General features: G+C 44.6%; 1 protein-coding gene across 2 annotated transcripts in view; it reads left to right on the top strand.

The window, feature by feature from the left end:
- Positions 1 to 21730, top strand: part of anxa6 (annexin A6) — a 70128-nt gene that overhangs the window by 30848 nt on the left and 17550 nt on the right. For both annotated transcript variants that reach the window (XM_072451432.1, XM_072451431.1), the window contains exons 3-16: positions 193 to 277; positions 4496 to 4590; positions 6589 to 6702; positions 6790 to 6880; positions 10825 to 10904; positions 11195 to 11251; positions 12017 to 12110; positions 14420 to 14515; positions 14610 to 14668; positions 16016 to 16138; positions 19417 to 19475; positions 20123 to 20201; positions 20503 to 20584; positions 20751 to 20845. In XM_072451432.1, the coding sequence (XP_072307533.1) occupies positions 193 to 277; positions 4496 to 4590; positions 6589 to 6702; positions 6790 to 6880; positions 10825 to 10904; positions 11195 to 11251; positions 12017 to 12110; positions 14420 to 14515; positions 14610 to 14668; positions 16016 to 16138; positions 19417 to 19475; positions 20123 to 20201; positions 20503 to 20584; positions 20751 to 20845 (1209 nt within the window). The remainder of the gene's footprint in view (positions 1 to 192; positions 278 to 4495; positions 4591 to 6588; positions 6703 to 6789; positions 6881 to 10824; positions 10905 to 11194; positions 11252 to 12016; positions 12111 to 14419; positions 14516 to 14609; positions 14669 to 16015; positions 16139 to 19416; positions 19476 to 20122; positions 20202 to 20502; positions 20585 to 20750; positions 20846 to 21730) is intronic.

Raw genomic sequence — 21730 nt, 5'->3', positions numbered from 1 at the left:
ACTTCACCGTTAAATACACGCTGGGGGACGTGTCCTGCCTAAAGACACAAGAGTAAATCCTGACCAGGCCCCGCCCTGATCCGCTCTATAGTGGACGGAGCTGGTGAAACCAGCCTGAACTGCTGCATGGTGAAGGCCATGTGCTCTTCTCACTGCGACTGTTCAGCTGAAGGCTTGTGTTTGCTCTTGCAGGTGTTCAGAGGGACGATCACTGCTGCTCCGGACTTCGACCCGTCCTCGGACGCAGAGGCCCTGTACACGGCCATGAAGGGCCTCGGTGAGTCCTCTGGCTTTGTTACAGCAGGAATGACACGTGCTTCGTTTCACAGTAGCATTAAACTTCTCTGTCTCCATGGAGATGAGAAAGTGACACCACCAGGCCATTTTAGATGGATAAGCTTAATGCCAGATTGTGCAACATTCCAGGTAAAGCAATAAAATCTCCATGGAGATGAGCAGGTGGCGGACCCCACCAGAAAACTCACATAGTGCCTCATCTTCTTTGTGTTCTTGACAAACTGTGACTCGCACAGAAGAAGAGCAGAACAGCTCGGGTTCAGATAGAGGACAAACTAAAGACTGTGACCAAATAATAAACACTGAACTGTCTTTGTTCTAAAGGCCCTGGAGCAGAGGCGGAGCCAGACATTCTAAACATCCGGGGCTTAGCCCAAAAAGAAAGGGAGGGGGTTCATTCTGGCCAATATGATGTGGTTTTAGTGCAGTTACAGACAGTGACCCTCCAAAGGCAAAGACAGACTTTTTGCCTTCTGAGAGAGCTCCTCCCTCCAAAAAACCTTGAACAGAACAGCAGAGGTAACATTTAGTTATTCAAGAAATTGTACATCTTGGTGTTCTTTAAAACAATCAGTGACAAAACAAATATGAAAAACATGTAGAAAGTAAAAGTCAGTCTTACCTTTAGCAGACGCCTGCCTCAGTGAGCTGTTTGTCCTGTAGTTTCTCTGCTTTTTAGATGAATAAAACCTGAGCCACTGCTACAACCACAATGACTTCATGGTTTGAACGATCATGTGCTGTCGTCTCTTCTACGTTAGATAAACTTTGTTTTTCAGCACATGTTCTGAATGTCTCTTTTTTCCAGTCGATCTGCTCTTATTTATGCCCTTCACTTTTTGCAAAACCTCAGTTAAATGATAGAAAAGACCTTTACGTCAGCTCCATGGTCAGATCACATGACGTGCTGTAACCCCGCCCACTTTATACGCTCCCGCCCACTTTCTACATGCAACCAATCATACACCAATTCAACAAAAATGACCAATGAAACGGGTGAAGAGAACAAGCATCCAATCAGAGCTGGAGGAGCGTGACCCTCCCTCTGCACAAATGACGAGTTTCACTTTGAAAACATTTTAATGTGAAAAGAACGACATGATAAAAGTGAAGCCACTGCTGGATTCAGACCCCGGTCCCCTGCGTCACATCCCCACGCTCTACTGCGCTAATCACTTAGTTGTGTCAGACTGCATTTTTAAAGGATCCACGGCTCAAGCCCCAAAGCCAGGGCCTGGCTCCGCCCATATCCCTGAGTGACGTTAATATGACACAAACATGAGCTGCTCTTCCTCACTTTCCTTCAGATATGACTGGTGCAGCATTGCACTTCCTCACTGAGCATAAAGAGACCTTTGCCACATGTGATGAGAAAGGAGTTTCTTTAGAATAAATCTACTGCGTGGAGCAGAGTCACATGTGGTGTAACTCCTCTGACTCATGGGCACACCATGACCTCTTGTATACTTTCAGTAAGGATAAAGTATGAACATAAGATGCAACATTTACACTGACAAGTCACTTTTATCTGCTCACATCAGTCATGGTGCAACTATGACTCAAAAGAACAGCTCAAAGTCCTATAACCAGCTACAGTTTAAAGTGAGAACATGACCTGGAATGTGTTTCCTCAGATTTGTTTTAAAAAACAAAGTTCCTAGATAAAATGACCAGTTACTGGTGATGGACTTTACTGTGGATTCTTGGTTCAATGTGATGCTAATGAGTTTTGTACTTGGCTAAAATGTATTAACTATATTACATTGACCGTTGTTATTTTCTTTCAACCTGTATTTGAATAGTAAATTTATGTACAGAAAACCTAAAATATATAAAAATTATCACAAAAACAAGCATAATTTATTAAACAACTGAACATATTCTGCCCATCACCAGCAGGTACTTTGCACTACTATTCGGCCCGTTTGCACCTTCTCTTTCACTGCGGTGACCTTTGACCTCTGACTCATCACCTGGGCCCTCTTTGCTTTGAGTCTGTAGCGGGGCTCTCTCTCAAAACAATGGCGAAGTCAGATTTCAAGTGCTCAGGTGGATTTATTGTGCCAAAACCGAAGTGCAAAAATAGTGCAACAGTGCAAAAATATATACAGTGAGCAAAAAGGTCCAAAAATCCAAAATACATATATTTACAGAGTTCCAACTTTGAGTTCAACTTTAACTTGCTCTCTCTTTCACGCTCTCTCTTTGACTCTCTCTCTCACACTGTTAACTTCTCTGTTGTTGGAGACAGACTCCTCCCACAGCCAAGAGCGGCTCGCCTTTATTCCCCACTTGCCCCTCCCACTGAGCAAAATAACTAGATAATTCAAATCGCAAATAAACTGACAATAAACTGTTGTGGCCTCTTCCTACAACATAATACATCATTAATTATATACACATGTTCAAAATAAAGCAATACAAACACATAAAATACCCGGTTTCACATGGTCAGCACCACGGTGTGAACAGCGCCTATTTAAACTTCCAGGAAGTCCTGGCTCGGTTTTGACCCAACGCGACGCATTGGCGGAGCGCGGCTTCGTGACAAAACAGGTAAAAACTGGCGTATGTGATTAGAATGAACGTAGCGCGCGCAAGTGTGCACCCTGTGGAGGAGTGAGGGAGGAGTGAGGGGAAAGATGCGTGTGTAGCGTCTGATGCGAATGAATGAAACAGAGGGCAACGCGGGGAGCGGGGAATGTATGAGTGTGTGTTGGAAAGTGCGCGCGGGCATGAAGGGCCGCGCGGTTGCTCAGCAAATAAGCGCCGACACCAGTTAAAGACGGACTGGCTCCGTCACAGGGTCACTTTGCCAGGGCCGCGTGGTCTGACAGAGTTATGTGGAATACTCCTGTGATAATGTGAATTGTATTCTTTCCACCTTGTGGTAATCTCAGTCCTTCCCTCAGATGCTGTCGTGTCCTTGTCTTTAAACTGAAATGACCTTCTTTCAGTTTCTTCTCCAAATAAATAGTTGTGTAAAATGCAAGACTTTTTATTTGGATTCCCACTAAATCTGGTGATGCCTCGCTTTCACTTCCACTTCAAAAGATCGATACCTGTGTCGAGCTGTGACAGTTTCATTAAACCTACAGTGAGTCTATTGGCACCCTGACTCAGACCTGTGTGCGCCCACATCAGCACCCGAGGGTGCTCTCAGAAAGAACATGATCCTTCTCGGTCAATACAATGATGAATGGTTTCTTCATAGTAGATCTATGAGAAGTGCTTGCCTACTCTTGTTACGCTCAAGCACTTAAGACCTTCTGAACTTACTGGGAGTGATAAATATTGAAGATAATCAATGTTTATTTTTAAGATGAAAAGAAAGGTGGTAATTTAAGTGAGAATAAATCAGTAGAAGTTAAATTAATTTGGAACCTGTTTATCTTGATTCTGGAAATTTGCAGGTTTATGAAAATCAAATGTCTATTTTTTTTAAGTAAGGCTGCCCCAAATAAATTGTCTGTTTGCTGTAACCCAACCCAACATTTTTCAAGTGGGTCGGTAGGTAAATGCTTATTTTTTTCACTTTGAAGGCAAAAAAAAAGCAATTTTTTGACTCGGAGTGACCACCAGGGGTCAGGCTTCAACAGTCCAGGGGTCAGTTTTCAACAGTCAATGACGGAAAACGTCTCGATCAACCCGATCATGAGACTAAATCTCCAGATTTTAAGATATTTTAATCGACCTTTTGTACATCTTTATCCTTTATTTTGGTAGCGAAGGCGAGCGGGGGGAACATGCGGGGGACACGGGCGCCGCCATGTTTGTTGTGATGATGCTGCTGGGGGTGTTTCAATCCCAGAATGCAAAGCGCAGGTCAAATTTAAATGAAGCCACACCATGACGCAGAACGGCATGAGCGGTGGGCAGACCAGTGGTGCTGACAGTATGGGTTCTCTCCTACATGGTCTGTTACATATAGAAGCAAATGGAGGACTGAAAATGTAAATGTATGTACATTGTGCAATGCGCTATTTGTCCCTTAGAATGAAAAGTAAGTTCATCAGTGTGAAAAAATTGTTCTACATGGCGTTTTAGGAAAATACGGGCAGTGAGTCAGCAAAATTAAATAATTTTAGATCAGTCGGCCAGTTTTATTCTGGGTGGGTCGGGTTACGACAAACAGACATATTATTTTAGTTAATAGTTTAAAGCTCAAACATTCATTTGGTGAAACTATTCATTCCAGGCAGTGACAAAGACGCCATCTTGGATCTGGTGACATCACGAAGCGCCGCCCAGAGACAGGAAGTCATCACTGCCTACAAGGGGAACTTTGGGAAGGTACAGCTTTGGATTCAGGGTCAAACGGAAAGAAGACATCCGATGATTTTGTTTGGTATTTAAGAAAACTATAACATATGAAATCATGATTTTACATTTTAGACACAGTTACAGATTCAGTTAACCAATATTAACAGCTTTTTTGTATACGTTGTTTGGTTCTTTTAAAGATTTGTATTTATTTGTATTTTCTCTACACTTTTGAATACCGTATTTTCCAGACTATAAGTCGCATTTTTTAAGGAAATGTATTTGATAAAATACAAGAACAAGAACAGAAATGTAATCTTGAAATGCAGTTTAAGATAATAACAGATGAAAGAACAAGGTGTACGTATGCTAACGCTAACACCTTCAGCTACATGACGCACAGACAGAACTGTGGTAAGTGTCTGGTATGTTAACGTAACATATTAACAATTATTCAGATAACTATAGCATAAACAACATGCTAACAAGTGCCGATTCTTCTTCTGCGTCGCTTGGAGCCTAGAGCGCCCTCTTGTGTTTGCCAGTGTGAAAATAACGAATAATATCACATATAAGTTGCTCTGGAGTATAAGTCGCACCTCAGCCAAAACTATGAAAAAAGGTGCGACTTATAGTCCGGAAAATACGGCATTTAAAACAAATAAATATTACTGTAAACTAATTCATTCTGGACAGAACCAGTTAGAACACTTAATACACTTCATTTGGAGGAAAAAGGAACAGCTTTGATAGCACTGTGTTTAGGCTGTTGTATGATTAGTCTTTAATAGAGTAAAATCAGCCTTCACACCTTAACATCCTGTAAATGTCCTGTTTTATTTAGATTATTTCTCAGACCAAAGTGTGAGCTTCTTGTGTCGTCCTTGTGTCTGTCGCCTCCTGTAACAGCAGCGCCACAGTCTCTCCTCCAGGTCGACCCTTGTGGGGTTTTCTATGGCCGATGCCAATTTTCAAGGCCAATTTCAATTTAATAGATTTTTTTTTTCCGACTATTTTTATTCCTATTGCATATCTTATTCTTATTATAGTCATGAATTCCAAGTATACAACAAGCTGAGACAGGCAGCTTGAAATGAACACGGAACATAACACCAGAAACAAGCTCTGCCCAGAGGAAAATCAGTTTTTCCAGACTTTAGATCCTGTATCTGCAGGAGTAAAGCTGCTGTTGGAGGTTTGGACTGACACTCCACTGAGACTTTGTTGGGTTCAAAGCTTAAGCCAATATCAAAAAGATTTAGAGACTTGACGTTAAAGGCGCAATGGACGATTTTTCGGCGATTTGAGAACTCAGGCGCACTCCCTCGTGCACATGCCACTCCCCCGTGCGCATGCCACTCCCCCGTGCGCATGCCACTCCCCCGCGCACATGCCACTCCCCCGTGTGGACTGATACAACACACACGTGCGTTTGTTTATTAGCGCGACGGATCGCATCGCATCTCTCGTCTCCCGTAGATTTCCGTCTCTTCTGAGACAGCTCGAACTGTCTTTCCCCGTCTTCATTTTGTCCCGTACACTGAGGGAACTATATTATGATAGATCAATGCGCTTAAAGAAACGCGGAAACGTGCTGCTCTCATGGGGACGAGCCGCACGCGGCTGCAGGTGAGCAGCAGGTGCGTTTTATGATTGATACGTGGCAGGACTAATCAACAGTCCACGCCACGAGGAAATAAGACTCAGATTTGGGCCCAAAAAATCGTCCATTCAACCTTTAAGAAAAAAAAAAAAAAAAAAAAGAGTTCAGGTAGAATTAAAAGTTTGTGAATTTTAGGCTTGTTTTTGAATTCATGGGTTTGTGGTTCAAACTGATCCTGGTTCTTACAGAAAATACAGTAGTTACAGCGTCTCATGCTTTCCCTTCCCAGGAGCTTGATACTTTCTTTCATCAGACGCTCGACCAAAAGAAATTAGATTATTTTTCACACCCTACAAAACTGAACAGCAGAAAGAAGTCTCCGAAAGATGCTTCCTTCATTTGGTTGTGAATGTTTCCTGCTGTAGGACCTGATAGAAGACCTGAAGTACGAGCTGACGGGGAAGTTCGAGCGCCTCATCGTGAGTTTGATGAGGAGTCCTCCTTATCACGACGCCAAAGAAATCCACGACGCCATTAAAGTGAGACTCCATCATGTCTTCTTCTTTGTCCTCATTTTAAACCTCTTTTTGTTTTTAATGCTTAAACGTTGTCGGGTGTGTTCAAAGGGAGCGGGAACGGACGAGAAATGTTTAATCGAAATTCTGGCTTCAAGAAACAACCGGCAGATTCATGACATGGTCGCAGCCTACAGAGATGGTGAGTCACAGCCAATCCAAATGGTCCAAGTTGGTCTAAAATCTTAACCTTAAGACTGAGCAAAATAATATGTCTGTTTGCCGTAACCCGACTGACCCGGTATAAAACTAGCCTAACTTTATTTTTCAAATATTTCACCGACTCACCAACCAGACTTTCCTAAAGCACCGTGTAGAATAATTTTATAGCTTTGGTAAATCTATGTTTCATCCCAAGGGACAAAGAACATATTGTACAACGCATATACTTCTACATTTTCAGCCCTCCATATGCTTCTTTATGAAACAGATCAGGCAGAAGGGAATCTATAATGTCTTCTATGTGTTGATTAAGCTCTGTCAGCTCCACTGCCCTGGCCACCGCTCATATTGTTCTGTGTCATGGTGTGACTTCATTTAAATTAGACTTGCGCATTGCATTCTGGGTGGGAAACACCCCCAGCAGCGTCATCACATCCCCCGCATGTTCCCCCCGCTCACCTTCGCTACCAAAATAAAGGATAACGGCATACAAAAGGTCGATTGAAATATCTTAAAATCGGGAGATTTAGTCTGACGTTTTCCGCCATTGACTGTTGAAGCCTGACCCCTGGCGGTCACTCAGAGTCAAAAATGGCAAAATTATGATCTTTTTCTTTACCTTCAAAGTAAAAAAAATAAGAATTTACCGACCGACCCACTTGAAAAAAGTTGGGTCAGGTTACAGCAAACAGACAATTTATTTGGGGTAATCCAAAGTAAAGGAGGTGCAAAGGAGGAGCTACAAATCGTGTCCACTGTAGCCTCTCTTCACAGTAGAGACTTCAGGGAAAGGAGTTACACCACAGTAGATCCAGAGTGGAGAACGGCAAAAACAAACATTCTTAGAGGGGCCAGTGCTCGTATCAAAAAGAGTTAGCGAAACAGAGCAGAGACACAACAAAGCAAGTGAGATATGATGTAAATGCTTTTATTACAAGCTGTAACAAAAATATATTATAATTGTCACGAACGGCAGAATGGAGCTGGAAACAGGCGATGATTAAACAGTCTTTAATAGAACGAAGCAGAAATGTACAAAGTCACTGGTAATGGCTGGACGACAAGGGAAGATCCTTCCAGCGGGGGTCAGAGCCTGCATACAGCGGGGGTCAGAGCCTGCATACAGCGGGGGTCAGAGCCAGCATACAGCGGGGGTCAGAGCCAGCATACAGCGGGGGTCAGAGCCTGCATACAGCGGGGGTCAGAGCCAGCATACAGCGGGGGTCAGAGCCAGCATACAGCGGGGGTCAGAGCCAGCATACAGCGGGGGTCAGAGCCAGCATACAGCGGGGGTCAGAGCCAGCATACAGCGGGGGTCAGAGCCAGCATACAGCGGGGGTCAGAGCCAGCATACAGCGGCGGTCAGAGCCTGCATACAGCGGGGGTCAAAGCCGGCATACAGCGGGGGTCAAAGCCGGCATACAGCGGCGGTCAGAGCCGGCATACAGCGGCGGTCAGAGCCGGCATACAGCGGCGGTCAGAGCCGGCATACAGCGGCGGTCAGAGCCGGCATACAGCGGCGGTCAGAGCCGGCATACAGCGGGGGTCAGAGCCGGCATACAGCGGGGGTCAGAGCCAGCATACAGCGGGGGTCAGAGCCAGCATACAGCGGGGGTCAGAGCCTGCATACAGCGGCGGTCAGAGCCTGCATACAGCGGGGGTCAGAGCCAGCATACAGCGGCGGTCAGAGCCAGCATACAGCGGGGGTCAGAGCCAGCATACAGCGGGGGTCAGAGCCGGCATACAGCGGGGGTCAGAGCCAGCATACAGCGGGGGTCAGAGCCAGCATACAGCGGGGGTCAGAGCCTGCATACAGCGGCGGTCAGAGCCTGCATACAGCGGGGGTCAGAGCCAGCATACAGCGGCGGTCAGAGCCGGCATACAGCGGCGGTCAGAGCCGGCATACAGCGGGGGTCAGAGCCGGCATACAGCGGGGGTCAGAGCCGGCATACAGCGGCGGTCAGAGCCGGCATACAGCGGGGGTCAGAGCCGGCATACAGCGGCGGTCAGAGCCGGCATACAGCGGCGGTCAGAGCCGGCATACAGCGGGGGTCAGAGCCGGCATACAGCGGCGGTCAGAGCTGGCAAACAGCGGCGGTCAGAGCCGGCATACAGCGGCGGTCAGAGCCAGCATACAGCGGCGGTCAGAGCCAGCATACAGCGGGGGTCAGAGCCTGCATACAGCGGGGGTCAGAGCCAGCATACAGCGGGGGTCAGAGCCAGCATACAGCGGGGGTCAGAGCCAGCATACAGCGGCGGTCAGAGCCATCATACAGCGGGGGTCAGAGCCAGCATACAGCGGCGGTCAGAGCCAGCATACAGCGGGGGTCAGAGCCAGCATACAGCGGCGGTCAGAGCCAGCATACAGCGGCGGTCAGAGCCAGCATACAGCGGCGGTCAGAGCCAGCATACTGCGGCGGTCAGAGCCTGCATACAGCGGCGGTCAGAGCCTGCATATAGCGGGGGTCAGAGCCGGTATACAGCGGCGGTCAGAGCCGGCATACAGCGGCGGTCAGAGCCGGCATACAGCGGCGGTCAGAGCCAGCATACTGCGGCGGTCAGAGCCTGCATATAGCGGGAGTCAGAGCCAGCATACAGCGGCGGTCAGAGCCTGCATACGGCGGCGGTCAGAGCCAGCATACAGCGGCGGTCAGAGCCAGCATACTGCGGGGGTCAGAGCCTGCATACAGAGACGTCAGAGCCAGCAAACAGCGGCGGTCAGAGCCTGCATACTGCGGCGGTCAGAGCCTGCATATAGCGGGGGTCAGAGCCAGCATACAGCGGCGGTCAGAGCCTGCATATAGCGGGGGTCAGAGCCAGCATACAGCGGCGGTCAGAGCCAGCATACAGCGGGGGTCAGAGAGCAGGCGAGAGTCGTAGTCATAAATCCGTTCCAGGTTCGGTGCACGGACAAACAGCAATGTCAGAGGTCAGGCAGAAGGAATACTCAGGACGGTCCAAGGTCGATGACGGCAAACAGGATCACGAGGAGCAGGCAAAAATCAGAAGTCAGAGTCAGAACAGGAATCAAAATCAGACCGCTCGAATGCTGGGGCAGAACAGGGCAACGCAGACAATCTCACACTGAAGCAGCGGAAACAAACCCCTAAAATACTACACCCAGTGATTAACAAGCAGATACAGCTGTGAACCCACGCACAGGTGAGGAGAGCCTGTGATGAGCAGAGAGACAAGGGGGTGGAAACCGGAGAGACAAGGGGGTGGAAACCGGAGAGACAAAGGGGCGGTAACCAGAGAGACAAGGGGGCGGTAACCAGAGAGGAGAACAAGGAGGGAGGGGGGAAACGAAGAGGAGCAGAGACAGAAACACCGTGAGTAAAACAAGACAAAACTATACATCACCAGACAGACGGTGACTATGACAATAATATAATGTTAAATGAACGACTTTGCTCAAGCAAGTTTTCTAATGTTTTGGCAGTTTTTGTGCATTACACATTTTTCTGGTTTTGTTTTGAGGACCTGGCGAGACTGGCCACACCCCAGAGCGAGATGATTGGACAAGCACACCTCAGCATCGTGAAATAAATGCAGACAAAGCTGAGAATCAAATAGATGTATTTTCTTGTCCACGCTAGCTTTAGCCACAGCTCACAGTGACACAAACTCAGAATTACTCAACAGAATCGCTGAGATCGGCCTTGTGATTAAAAAGTATCATTCAGATATAATTTAGGTTTTATTTAATAAGAAAACATAAGTGAGAGACACATTTTGCCGTTAACAGAACTGTTCCAAAGCGCTCTGAAGTGAACGGGTCTGAGGCACCTGAGCCAGTCCAAACGTGACTTGCCTTGAGTCTAAACTAGAACTTCTTACATCGAGAACTGGGTCTGAACCAGGATTATCCGGTCTTAATCCAAACTAAACCGGGACTAAACCAGATCTAAACTTTCATTTCAGCATATGGCAGAGAAATGGAGGAGGACATCATCGCAGACACTTCAGGACATTTTCAGAAGATGCTGGTTGTTCTGCTTCAGGTCAGTAGTAGTAGTAGTAGTAGTAGTAGTAGTAGTAGTAGTAGTAGTAGTAGTAGTAGTAGTAGTAGTAGTAGTAGTAGTAGTAGTAGTAGTAGTAGTAGTAGTCGCAGTAGTTGTAGTAGCAGTTGCAGTAGTAGTCGTAGTAGTAGTAGTAGTAGTAGTAGTAGTAGTTGCAGTAGCAGTTGCAGTAGCAGTTGTAGTCGTAGTTGTAGTAGTAATAGTAGTAGTAGTATTTGTAGTAGTAGTTTATTGTAGTAGTATTGGTGGTAGTAATATGTGTCACTTTGCAGGGGACCAGGGATGAGTCTGGAGCAGTGGAAGAGGATTTAGTTGCAGAGGACGTCCAGGTGAGTCTTGAGTACTGCAGTATTTCACTTTTACTATGGGTTTATATTTGTGTCATGTGACAAGGCAATCGCCACAACTAAACTAGGACTAAACTAGGACTAAACTAGGACTAAACTAGGACTAAACTAGGACTCTGAGCCCTGTCTGAACCAGTCTGAGCCGGGCTGAAAAGTCCGGACATAAGCACATTTTCTGTCCACATGACTTCAATAAAAAATCAATAAACTCGCTTGCTTGACAAGCGAGTTTGAGCTCAATGACACTATTCAAAGGATGTTTTCACAATAGGAATGTGCACGGATGTAAATGGAAATACCGGTATAATCAAATTAACCTGAAATATGACTTTATACCTTTGTTTGGACTAGACATTTTTGGCTCTTTTAAAAGTCATTTTAATAGTATTAATTGTAGACACTAGTATTAATTGTAGACACACATATTCAAATTTTCATATCTCAGAATATCATAATTTGTTTGGATACATCTTCCACTTCTACTAGACTTAAAGTTATGTTAAAGAACCTTTATTTAGATAAGTAGTAGTAGTAGTAGTAGTAGTAGTAGTAGTAGTAGTAGTAGTAGTAGTAGTAGTAATTATTCTGTTTTATTTTGCCACCCAAATGCTGAATGTCTCTACCGCTGCTGAAGTTTACTCAAGTCTGCAACATAAATTCGTCATGATCCAATCCCTCCAGATTAATTTGGTTGGTTTGCTTGTGCTAATTGAAGGACTGGATAGTTAATTGGTGAAGTTCTTGTAGGACCTGTACGCTGCAGGAGAAGAGCAGTGGGGCACGGACGAGGCCAAGTTCATCATGATCCTGGGAAACCGCAGTATTCCTCACCTGCGCAAAGGTAAGAAGTACTACTTATCCTAATGCTAAGCAGAGGGTAATGCGTTAGCGGGTAATGCGTTAGCAGGAAATGCGTTAGCGGATAATGCGTTAGCTGGTAATACATTAGCTGGAGATGCGTTAGCTAGTGATGCGTTAGCTGGTGATGCGTTAGCTGGTGATGCGTTAGCTGGTGATGCGTTAGCTGGTGATGCGTTAGCTTGTAATGCGTTAGCTGGAAATGCGTTAGCTTGTAATGCGTTAGCTGGAAATGCGTTGACTAGAAATGCGTTAGCTGGAGATGCGTTAGCTGGAAGTGCGTTAGCTGGAAATGTGTTAGCTGGAAATGCGTTAGCTGGTGATGCGTTAGCTGGAGATGCGTTAGCTGGTGATGCGTTAGCTGGAGATGCGTTAGCTGGTGATGCGTTTGCTGGAGATGCGTTAGCTGGTGATGCGTTAGCTGGTGATGCGTTAGCTGGTGATGCGTTAGATGGTAATGCGTTAGCTTGAAATACGTTAGCTGGAAATGCGTTAGCTGTTAATGCGTTAGCTGGAGATGCGTAAGCTGGAAATGCGTTAGCTTGAAATGCGTTAGCTGGAAAAGCGTTGGAGTACTCAAATTACTTTAGTAACATAAAGCGTTAGTTTTTTGCATGTAATCTTGTACTCCTCAAGTTACTTCTTCTTAGATTCGGTTCTTCTTCGTTGTTTTATGACGGTTGTTATCCAACTGTTCCATTACCGCCACCTACTGTTGTCATACGTCTTAGACTTTAGACTTCATTCTTTAGACTTCCCCCCGCACCATCTTCAACTCACTTACGCGTTAGTTTTGGTCACGTCATCATCTCTTTGCCGGTCTCATCTCGACATGTTGTGAGCACACTAGCGCCATCTAGTGACTGGGAGTCTTGTCCTCACGCCAAAGAGAAATAAACTTTCAGATGCACCTTTTTGAAAAACAATGTTTTTCATGGTTTGAGGCCGCCACGTGTTTATTCTGTTGCATTATATTGTGGTAAACTGTCAACATAAAAGATGAATAAAGCCCAGTCAAACACATTTACTTTGCTTGTTTACTCGATATTTTAATGATTATGTCACTGTGTGTGTAGGAAAGCCAAGCCGTCAGAGGCACGCCCCCTAGTGTTAGGTTTAGTTTTTGCATCAGTAGTGTTGAAAGTTGAGTGTAATGAGAGCCTCGTGTTCAGAGAACGTTCCAAACCAGTTAAAGACTCTGTTTTGCTGTTCGTGAATGAACTACACAAAAGGAAATTTTATACAATAAGGATAATTATTGGTCATGCAAGAGTACTCTAATGCTTTATTTTTATAACACAGTAGCACAGTAACGTAACGCGTTTTCCAGGGCAGTAACGATGTAACTTTTAAAAGTAATGCTACCAAACACTGCTACGAAGTAATACTAATACTGCTGCAGCTGCTGCTGCTGCTGCTGGTTCCACTTGTAACACCCGTCTGAGACATCTGAAGCATTCATGGTTTGGAAGGACAAACAGGAGCAGACACACAGGCCCAACGCTCTGGAGTAGTAGTAGTACTGTAGTAGTAGTACTGTAGTAGTAGTAGTAGTAGTAGTAGTAGTAGTAGTACTGTAGTAGTGGTGGCTATAGTAGTAGTAGTGGTGGCTATAGTAGTAGTAGTAGTAGTAGTAGTAGTAGTAGTAGTAGTAGTAGTAGTAGTAGTAGTAGTAGTAGTAGTAGTAGTAGTAGTAGTAGTAGTAGTAGTAGTAGTAGTAGTAGTAGTAGTAGTAGTAGTAGTAGTAGTAGTACTGTAGTAGTGGTGGCTGTAGTAGTAGTAATAGTAGTAGTACTGTAGTAGTGGTGGCTATAATAGTAGTAGTAGTAGTAGTAGTAGTAGTAGTAGTACCGGCGTAGTGGTGGCTGTAGTAGGAGTAGTAGTAGTAGTAGTACTGTAGTAGTGGTGGCTGTAGTAGTAGTAGTAGTAGTAGTAGTACTGTAGTAGTGGTGGCTGTAGTAGTAGTAGTAGTAGTAGTAGTACTGTAGTAGTGGTGGCTGTAGTAGTAATTGCAAATGCACAAAATGCTCTTTCAGCTTGTTTTGTTCCATGACTCTGCAAACTGGACCATGGAACGTCTCTGCTCACTGGACAGTCCTGGACAGTCCTCCGCCTCTCATGGTCCACTTTGGATGGGTCAGTACATTCCACTTAAGACAGAGGAGACACTTTAGGTCAAACCAGTGGAAACGTGGCTCATTACGTTGCTCCTGTCGCTTCTTATGGCTCAAAAGGTTTAAACCAGAACTAGAACGCACCAAGTCTCTTTTTATTGTATTTGTTTTGTTCTAGTTTTCGATGAGTATGAGAAAGCCTACGAGACAACTATCGAGGACAGTATCAAGAACGAGCTGTCAGGGGACTTTGAGCGGCTCATGTTGGCTGTCGGTAAGACGCAAACTCAAACACTGACATGAAATACACTGTTTTGTTTAGATGAATTGTATTTATTAAATGAATTGATCTTTTTTTTCCTACTCAGTCCAATGCATCCGAAGTGTCCCCATGTTCTTTGCCAGACGTCTTTACAAGTCCATGAAGGTAAGAATGACATCAAATCAAACTTACTAATGAACAGTGAAGCCAGTCCCTATAGTATATAACTATAAATATATGATTTATCTGCTCCTCACCAGTAACATGTAAAAGAGGCGGTTTAGTGGGTTTAAAGGTTTAGATTCTTACAGAAGCACAACATCCAAAATCTCATCTTAAAGTTAGTTAGCCTTTAGCTCAGATGCTAGTTTTACATTCTAATTATCAATAAAACAACAACAAATGTAAAACAATGACATTTAAAGGATGTGTATGCTTAACTGACTCTTTTGATGTTCCAACATTTTGCCCTCATCAAAAACACACCTGGAGTGTGTATAACTGTGTAATAACTGTGTGTGTAATAACTGTGTGTATAACTGTGTGTGAATAACTGTGTGTAATAACTGTATGTGAATAACTGTGTGAATAACTGTGTGTGAATAACTGTGTGAATAACTGTGTGAATAACTGTGTGAATAACTGTGTGTGAATAACTGTGTGAATAACTGTGTGAATAACTGTGTGAATAACTGTGTGTGAATAACTGTGTGAATAACTGTGTGAATAACTGTATGTGAATAACTGTGTGAATAACTGTGTGTGAATAACTGTGTGAATAACTGTGTGAATAACTGTATGTGAATAACTGTGTGAATAACTGTGTGTGAATAACTGTGTGAATAACTGTGTGAATAACTGTGTGTGAATAACTGTATGTGAATAACTGTGTGTGAATAACTGTGTGAATAACTGTGTGTGAATAACTGTGTGAATAACTGTGTGTAATAACTGTGTGAATAACTGTGTGAATAACTGTGTGTGAATAACTGTGTGAATAACTGTGTGTAATAACTGTGTGAATAACTGTGTGAATAACTGTGTGTGAATAACTGTGTGAATAACTGTGTGTGAATAACTGTGTAATAACTGTGTGTGTATACCTGTGTGTGAATAACTGTGTGTAATAACTGTGTGAATAACTGTGTGTGAATAACTGTGTGTGAATAACTGTGAATAACTGTGTGTGAATAACTGTGTAATAACTGTGTGTGTATACCTGTGTGTGAATAACTGTGTGAATAACTGTGTGAATAACTGTGTGTATAACTGTGTGTATAAATGTGTAATAACTGTGTGAATAACTGAATAACTGTAATAACTGTGTGAATAACTGTGTGAATAACGGTGTAATAACTGTGTAATAACTGTGTGTGAATAACTGTGAATAACTGTGTGAATAACTGTAATAACTGTGTGTGAATAACTGTGTAATAACTGTGTAATAACTGTGTGTGAATAACTGTGTAATAACTGTGTAATAACTGTGTGTGAATAACTGTGTGCGTCCAGGGCCTGGGCACTGCAGACAACACCCTAATCCGGATCATGATCTGCCGCTCGGAGCTGGACATGCTGGACATCAGGGAGTGTTTCCGCCTGCGCTACGAGAAGTCGCTCTACAACATGATCCAGGTGAGAGCACGTCCTCTGTCATCTGTCCTCTGCTGGGGACTGACCCAAACAAGACTGTCCTCTGCTGGGGACTGACCCAAACAAGACTGTCCTCTGCTGTGGACTGACCCAAACAAGACTGTCCTCTGCTGTGGATTGACCCAAACAATACTGTCCTCTGCTGTGGACTGACCCAAACGAGGCATCTGTCCTCTGCTGTGGACTGACCCAAACAAGGCATCTGTCCTCTGCTGTGGACTGACCCAAACAAGACTGTCCTCTGCTGTGGACTGACCCAAACAAGACTGTCCTCTGCTGTGGACTGACTCAAACAAGGCATCTGTCCTCTGCTGTGGACTGACCCAAACAATACTGTCCTCTGCTGTGGACTGACCCAAACAAGACATCTGTCCTCTGCTGTGGACTGACCCAAACAAGGCATCTGTCCTCTGCTGTGGACTGACCCAAACAATACTGTCCTCTGCTGTGGACTGACCCAAACAAGACATCTGTCCTCTGCTGTGGACTGACCCAAACAAGGCATCTGTCCTCTGCTGTGGACTGACCCAAACAATACTGTCCTCTGCTGTGGACTGACCCAAACAAGGCATCTGTCCTCTGCTGTGGACTGACCCAAACAATACTGTCCTCTGCTGTGGACTGACCCAAACAAGACATCTGTCCTCTGCTGTGGACTGACCCAAACAAGGCATCTGTCCTCTGCTGTGGACTGACCCAAACAAGACTGTCCTCTGCTGTGGACTGACCCAAACAAGACTGTCCTCTGCTGTGGACTGACTCAAACAAGGCATCTGTCCTCTGCTGTGGACTGACCCAAACAAGGCATCTGTCCTCTGCTGTGGACTGACCCAAACAATACTGTCCTCTGCTGTGGACTGACCCAAACAAGACATCTGTCCTCTGCTGTGGACTGACCCAAACAAGGCATCTGTCCTCTGCTGTGGACTGACCCAAACAATACTGTCCTCTGCTGTGGACTGACCCAAACAAGACATCTGTCCTCTGCTGTGGACTGACCCAAACAAGGCATCTGTCCTCTGCTGTGGACTGACCCAAACAATACTGTCCTCTGCTGTGGACTGACCCAAACAAGGCATCTGTCCTCTGCTGTGGACTGACCCAAACAATACTGTCCTCTGCTGTGGACTGACCCAAACAAGACATCTGTCCTCTGCTGTGGACTGACCCAAACAAGGCATCTGTCCTCTGCTGTGGACTGACCCAAACAAGGCATCTGTCCTCTGCTGTGGACTGACCCAAACAAGACTGTCCTCTGCTGTGGACTGACCCAAACAAGACTGTCCTCTGCTGTGGACTGACTCAAACAAGGCATCTGTCCTCTGCTGTGGACTGACCCAAACAAGGCATCTGTCCTCTGCTGTGGACTGACCCAAACAATACTGTCCTCTGCTGTGGACTGACCCAAACAAGACATCTGTCCTCTGCTGTGGACTGACCCAAACAATACTGTCCTCTGCTGTGGACTGACCCAAACAAGACATCTGTCCTCTGCTGTGGACTGACCCAAACAAGGCATCTGTCCTCTGCTGTGGACTGACCCAAACAATACTGTCCTCTGCTGTGGACTGACCCAAACAAGACATCTGTCCTCTGCTGTGGACTGACCCAAACAAGGCATCTGTCCTCTGCTGTGGACTGACCCAAACAATACTGTCCTCTGCTGTGGACTGACCCAAACAAGGCATCTGTCCTCTGCTGTGGACTGACCCAAACAATACTGTCCTCTGCTGTGGACTGACCCAAACAAGACATCTGTCCTCTGCTGTGGACTGACCCAAACAAGGCATCTGTCCTCTGCTGTGGACTGACCCAAACAATACTGTCCTCTGCTGTGGACTGACCCAAACAAGGCATCTGTCCTCTGCTGTGGACTGACCCAAACAATACTGTCCTCTGCTGTGGACTGACCCAAACAAGACATCTGTCCTCTGCTGTGGACTGACCCAAACAAGGCATCTGTCCTCTGCTATGGACTGACCCAAACAAGTCTGTGGGTCTGAACATCACTCACACGTTCATAAAGACGTCTCCATCCCAGGACCGTGTTTAAGTCTCCACCCTTGTCCCCGGCCTGCCCTTGCTACACAGGGTCCATGTCCTTTTTGTAGTGACCACTTGTCCAACGACTGCAAAGAACGCTCTCAAAATGTCCCATAATGCGTCACAAAAAGGAGTAGACATTTCCGATATTTTTGATTAAAGAGAGCGAGAGTGTGCGGGTAACACTGTCGTAGTGATGGTATTAGCATTAGCATAAGCAGTGGAACAATGTGTTTAATAACTCTTATTAAAGGAGCTGAACCTGATTGTTAGTTCATGTTAATTTAGTAAAATGTTTGCAACGGCCCAAATGTATTTCTCACACGTTCCTAGAATCTTAATTAATTACGGCAAAGAGGACAACATGAGTATAGCCCTTAAGCTAACGACAACTAGCCTGTTAACAACGCACACGATGCAGACAGCACACAGCAGTCTCATTTTGACCTGCTTTTACAAGATGTCTGCACTGGAGCAAAACTGATTTTAATTTACTACATTCTATGGGGTTTTTAATTGACCTTTTATGATTTTTTTCTTATTTAGTAATGTTATTTTATGTGTTATGTTGTTCACTCTGTGCAGCACTTTGAGACCAGTTCTTTCTTCTCAGTCTGGTCACACTCTTCCGTTGCGCCTCGGGTCAAACTCAGAGCGTATCTTACAATCAGAAGTGTTTATTTCTGTGAGGCAGGTAAAAAAGAGCCTCTCGTTGGTCTTTTGTCATTTAGACCTAAATCAAACTTCTCTCACCTCAGATTGACTGTTCTGTGCTGCGCTCATTGATTCTGCAGAAAATGTTTTTCCAGTGATATTTTGTCTTCGTAAGCGACCATGTTTGTTTTGATGCAGACGGACCATGCGTGTCCCTGATTGGCTAATCCAGCCGTCAATCACGCCCATCTGAACTCATGGAGATTAGGGAGTGACCAGACTGATATCGATCTGTAGAAAAATACAGAGAGATATTTTGTATTTTCCAGGCAATAAAAAAGTCAGATTGGATTCACGTTCAGCTCTGGAGGCCCCTGGTCTTGTGGATATGGGGCCCCTGGTCTTGTGGATATGGGGCCCTTGGTCTTGTGGATATGGGGCCCCTGGTCTTGTGGATATGGGGCCCTTGGTCTTGTGGATATGGGGCCCCTGGTCTTGTGGATATGGGGCCCCTCTCGGTCCGCTTGGAGCTCAGCTTGTGATCATCTGTTTTGTGTGTTCAGGACGACACTTCAGGAGACTACAAGAGGACTCTGCTCAACCTGTGCGGCGGAGACGACGAGTGAGTGTCCTCTGGGGGACGCCAGTGTGTCCACCCTTCATACAGATGACTACATTATGTCCACACGCAGTAGCAGACAGGAGCAAGACTACTAATACTAATGCAAATAACAAACTACTACTACTTGAACCACTGCCTCTTCTACTGGGAATGTTTCTCCTGCTAAAACCACTTTGAGGAGATTAATAATGATGTATTTATCTAACTTTAACCATGTTTTTATCATATTTTACTGTTACTGCTACTACTATTATTACTTCTACTACTACGGTTACTACTACTGTTACTGCTACTACTATTATTACTTCTACTACTACTGTTACTGCTACTACTATTATTACTTCTACTACTACTGTTACTACTACTGTTATTGCTACTACTATTATTAGTAGTAGTATTCTACTACTACGGTTACTACTACTGTTACTGCTACTACTATTATTACTTCTACTACTACTGTTACTACTACTGTTATTGCTACTACTATTATTAGTAGTAGTATTCTACTACTACGGTTACTACTACTGTTACTGCTACTACTATTATTACTACTACTACTACTGTTACTACTATTATTACTACTACTGTTACTACTGCTACTGTTACTACTGTTACTTCTGTCACAAATGCACATCTGCTGTGTCCAGTCTGGCAGGAGAGTTCTTCCCTGAAGCGGCTCAGATTGCATATAAGATGTGGGAGATCAGCGCCAGCACCAAAGTTCAGGTCAGTCCTGGTCCTGAATCATGTGTGTCTATGATTGTACACGTGTATCTATGATTGTACACGTGTATCTATGATTGTACACGTGTATCTATGATTGTACACACGTCAAAGTACTATCATCGAATATATCACAAAGCAATCTAAAAAGGATCAAAATAAGTCAAACATTTCATCTCCTTTAAAACGGTCTGATCCTGAGTCAGTCAAAGCAGCTAATTAGCCTCAATGCTATGCTAATGCTGCTCTTGTGTTTAGCTTCTTTGTAATGTCTCTATATATTTGTTTTCTTTTCATTTGTCAGTTGAGACCGACAGTCCGTCCTGCCTCCGATTCTGACCCTGCCGCTGATGCCCAGGCGCTCAGGAAGGCCATGAAGGGTTTCGGTCAGTCCACATTTCTGATCGTTTGTCATTATAAAGAAACGGTGAAAACAAACGGAAGGAGAGCAGTTTTTAGACTTGTACACACAACTTTGACTTCTGCCGGTTCCATCTGTAATGTGTTCATGCAGCCGCGGCAGGAGATGATGGAGTTGTTTCTGTGCCGTAGGAACCGATGAAGATTCCATCATTGAGATTGTGGCGAAGAGAAGCAACGCTCAAAGACAAGAGATCAGACAAGTCTTCAAGTCTCTGCTGGGACGGGTGAGGACGTTTACACTAATGTGTGTGTTGTGTAATGTGTGTGTTGTGTAATGTGTGTGTTGTGTAATGTGTGTGTAGTGTGTAGTGTGTAGTGTGTAATGTGTGTGTTGTGTAATGTGTATGTGTTGTGTAATGTGTGTGTTGTGTAATGTGTGTGTAGTGTGTAGTGTGTAATGTGTAATGTGTGTGTTGTGTGTAATGTGTGTAGTGTGTAATGTGTGTAGTGTGTAATGTGTGTGTTGTGTAATGTGTGTAATGGTTGTGTGGTGTAATGTGTGTGTGTTGTGTAATGTGTGTGTTGTGTGTAATGTGTGTGTTGTGTTGTGTAATGTGTGTGTAGTGTGTAGTGTGTGTGTTGTGTAATGTGTGTGTTGTGTGTAGTGTGTAGTGTGTAATGTGTGTGTTGTGTAATGTGTGTGTGTTGTGTAATGTGTGTGTTGTGTAATGTGTGTGTTGTGTAATGTGTGTTGTGTGTAATGTGTGTGTTGTGTAATGTGTATGTGTTGTGTAATGTGTGTGTTGTGTAATGTGTATGTGTTGTGTAATGTGTGTGTTGTGTAATGTGTGTGTTGTGTAATGTGTATGTGTTGTGTAATGTGTGTGTGTTGTGTGTAATGTGTGTGTTGTGTAATGTGTGTGTTGTGTGTGTTGTGTAATGTGTGTGTTGTGTAATGTGTGTGTGTGTTGTGTAATGTGTGTGTTGTGTGTAATATGTGTGTTGTGTGTAGTGTGTAATGTGTAGTGTGTAATGTGTGTGTTGTGTGTAATGTGTGTGTTGTGTGTAATGTGTGTAGTGTGTAATGTGTGTGTTGTGTAATGTGTGTAATGGTTGTGTGGTGTAATGTGTGTGTGTTGTGTAATGTGTGTGTTGTGTGTAATGTGTGT

This window comes from Eucyclogobius newberryi, unplaced genomic scaffold (assembly GCF_026437365.1).
Source record: "Eucyclogobius newberryi isolate DKJ021-1_F unplaced genomic scaffold, fEucNew1.0.hap1 SCAF_19, whole genome shotgun sequence".
In the NCBI taxonomy this organism is placed as follows: Eukaryota; Metazoa; Chordata; class Actinopteri; order Gobiiformes; family Gobiidae; genus Eucyclogobius; species Eucyclogobius newberryi.
This window is presented reverse-complemented; position numbering and strand designations above follow the sequence as displayed.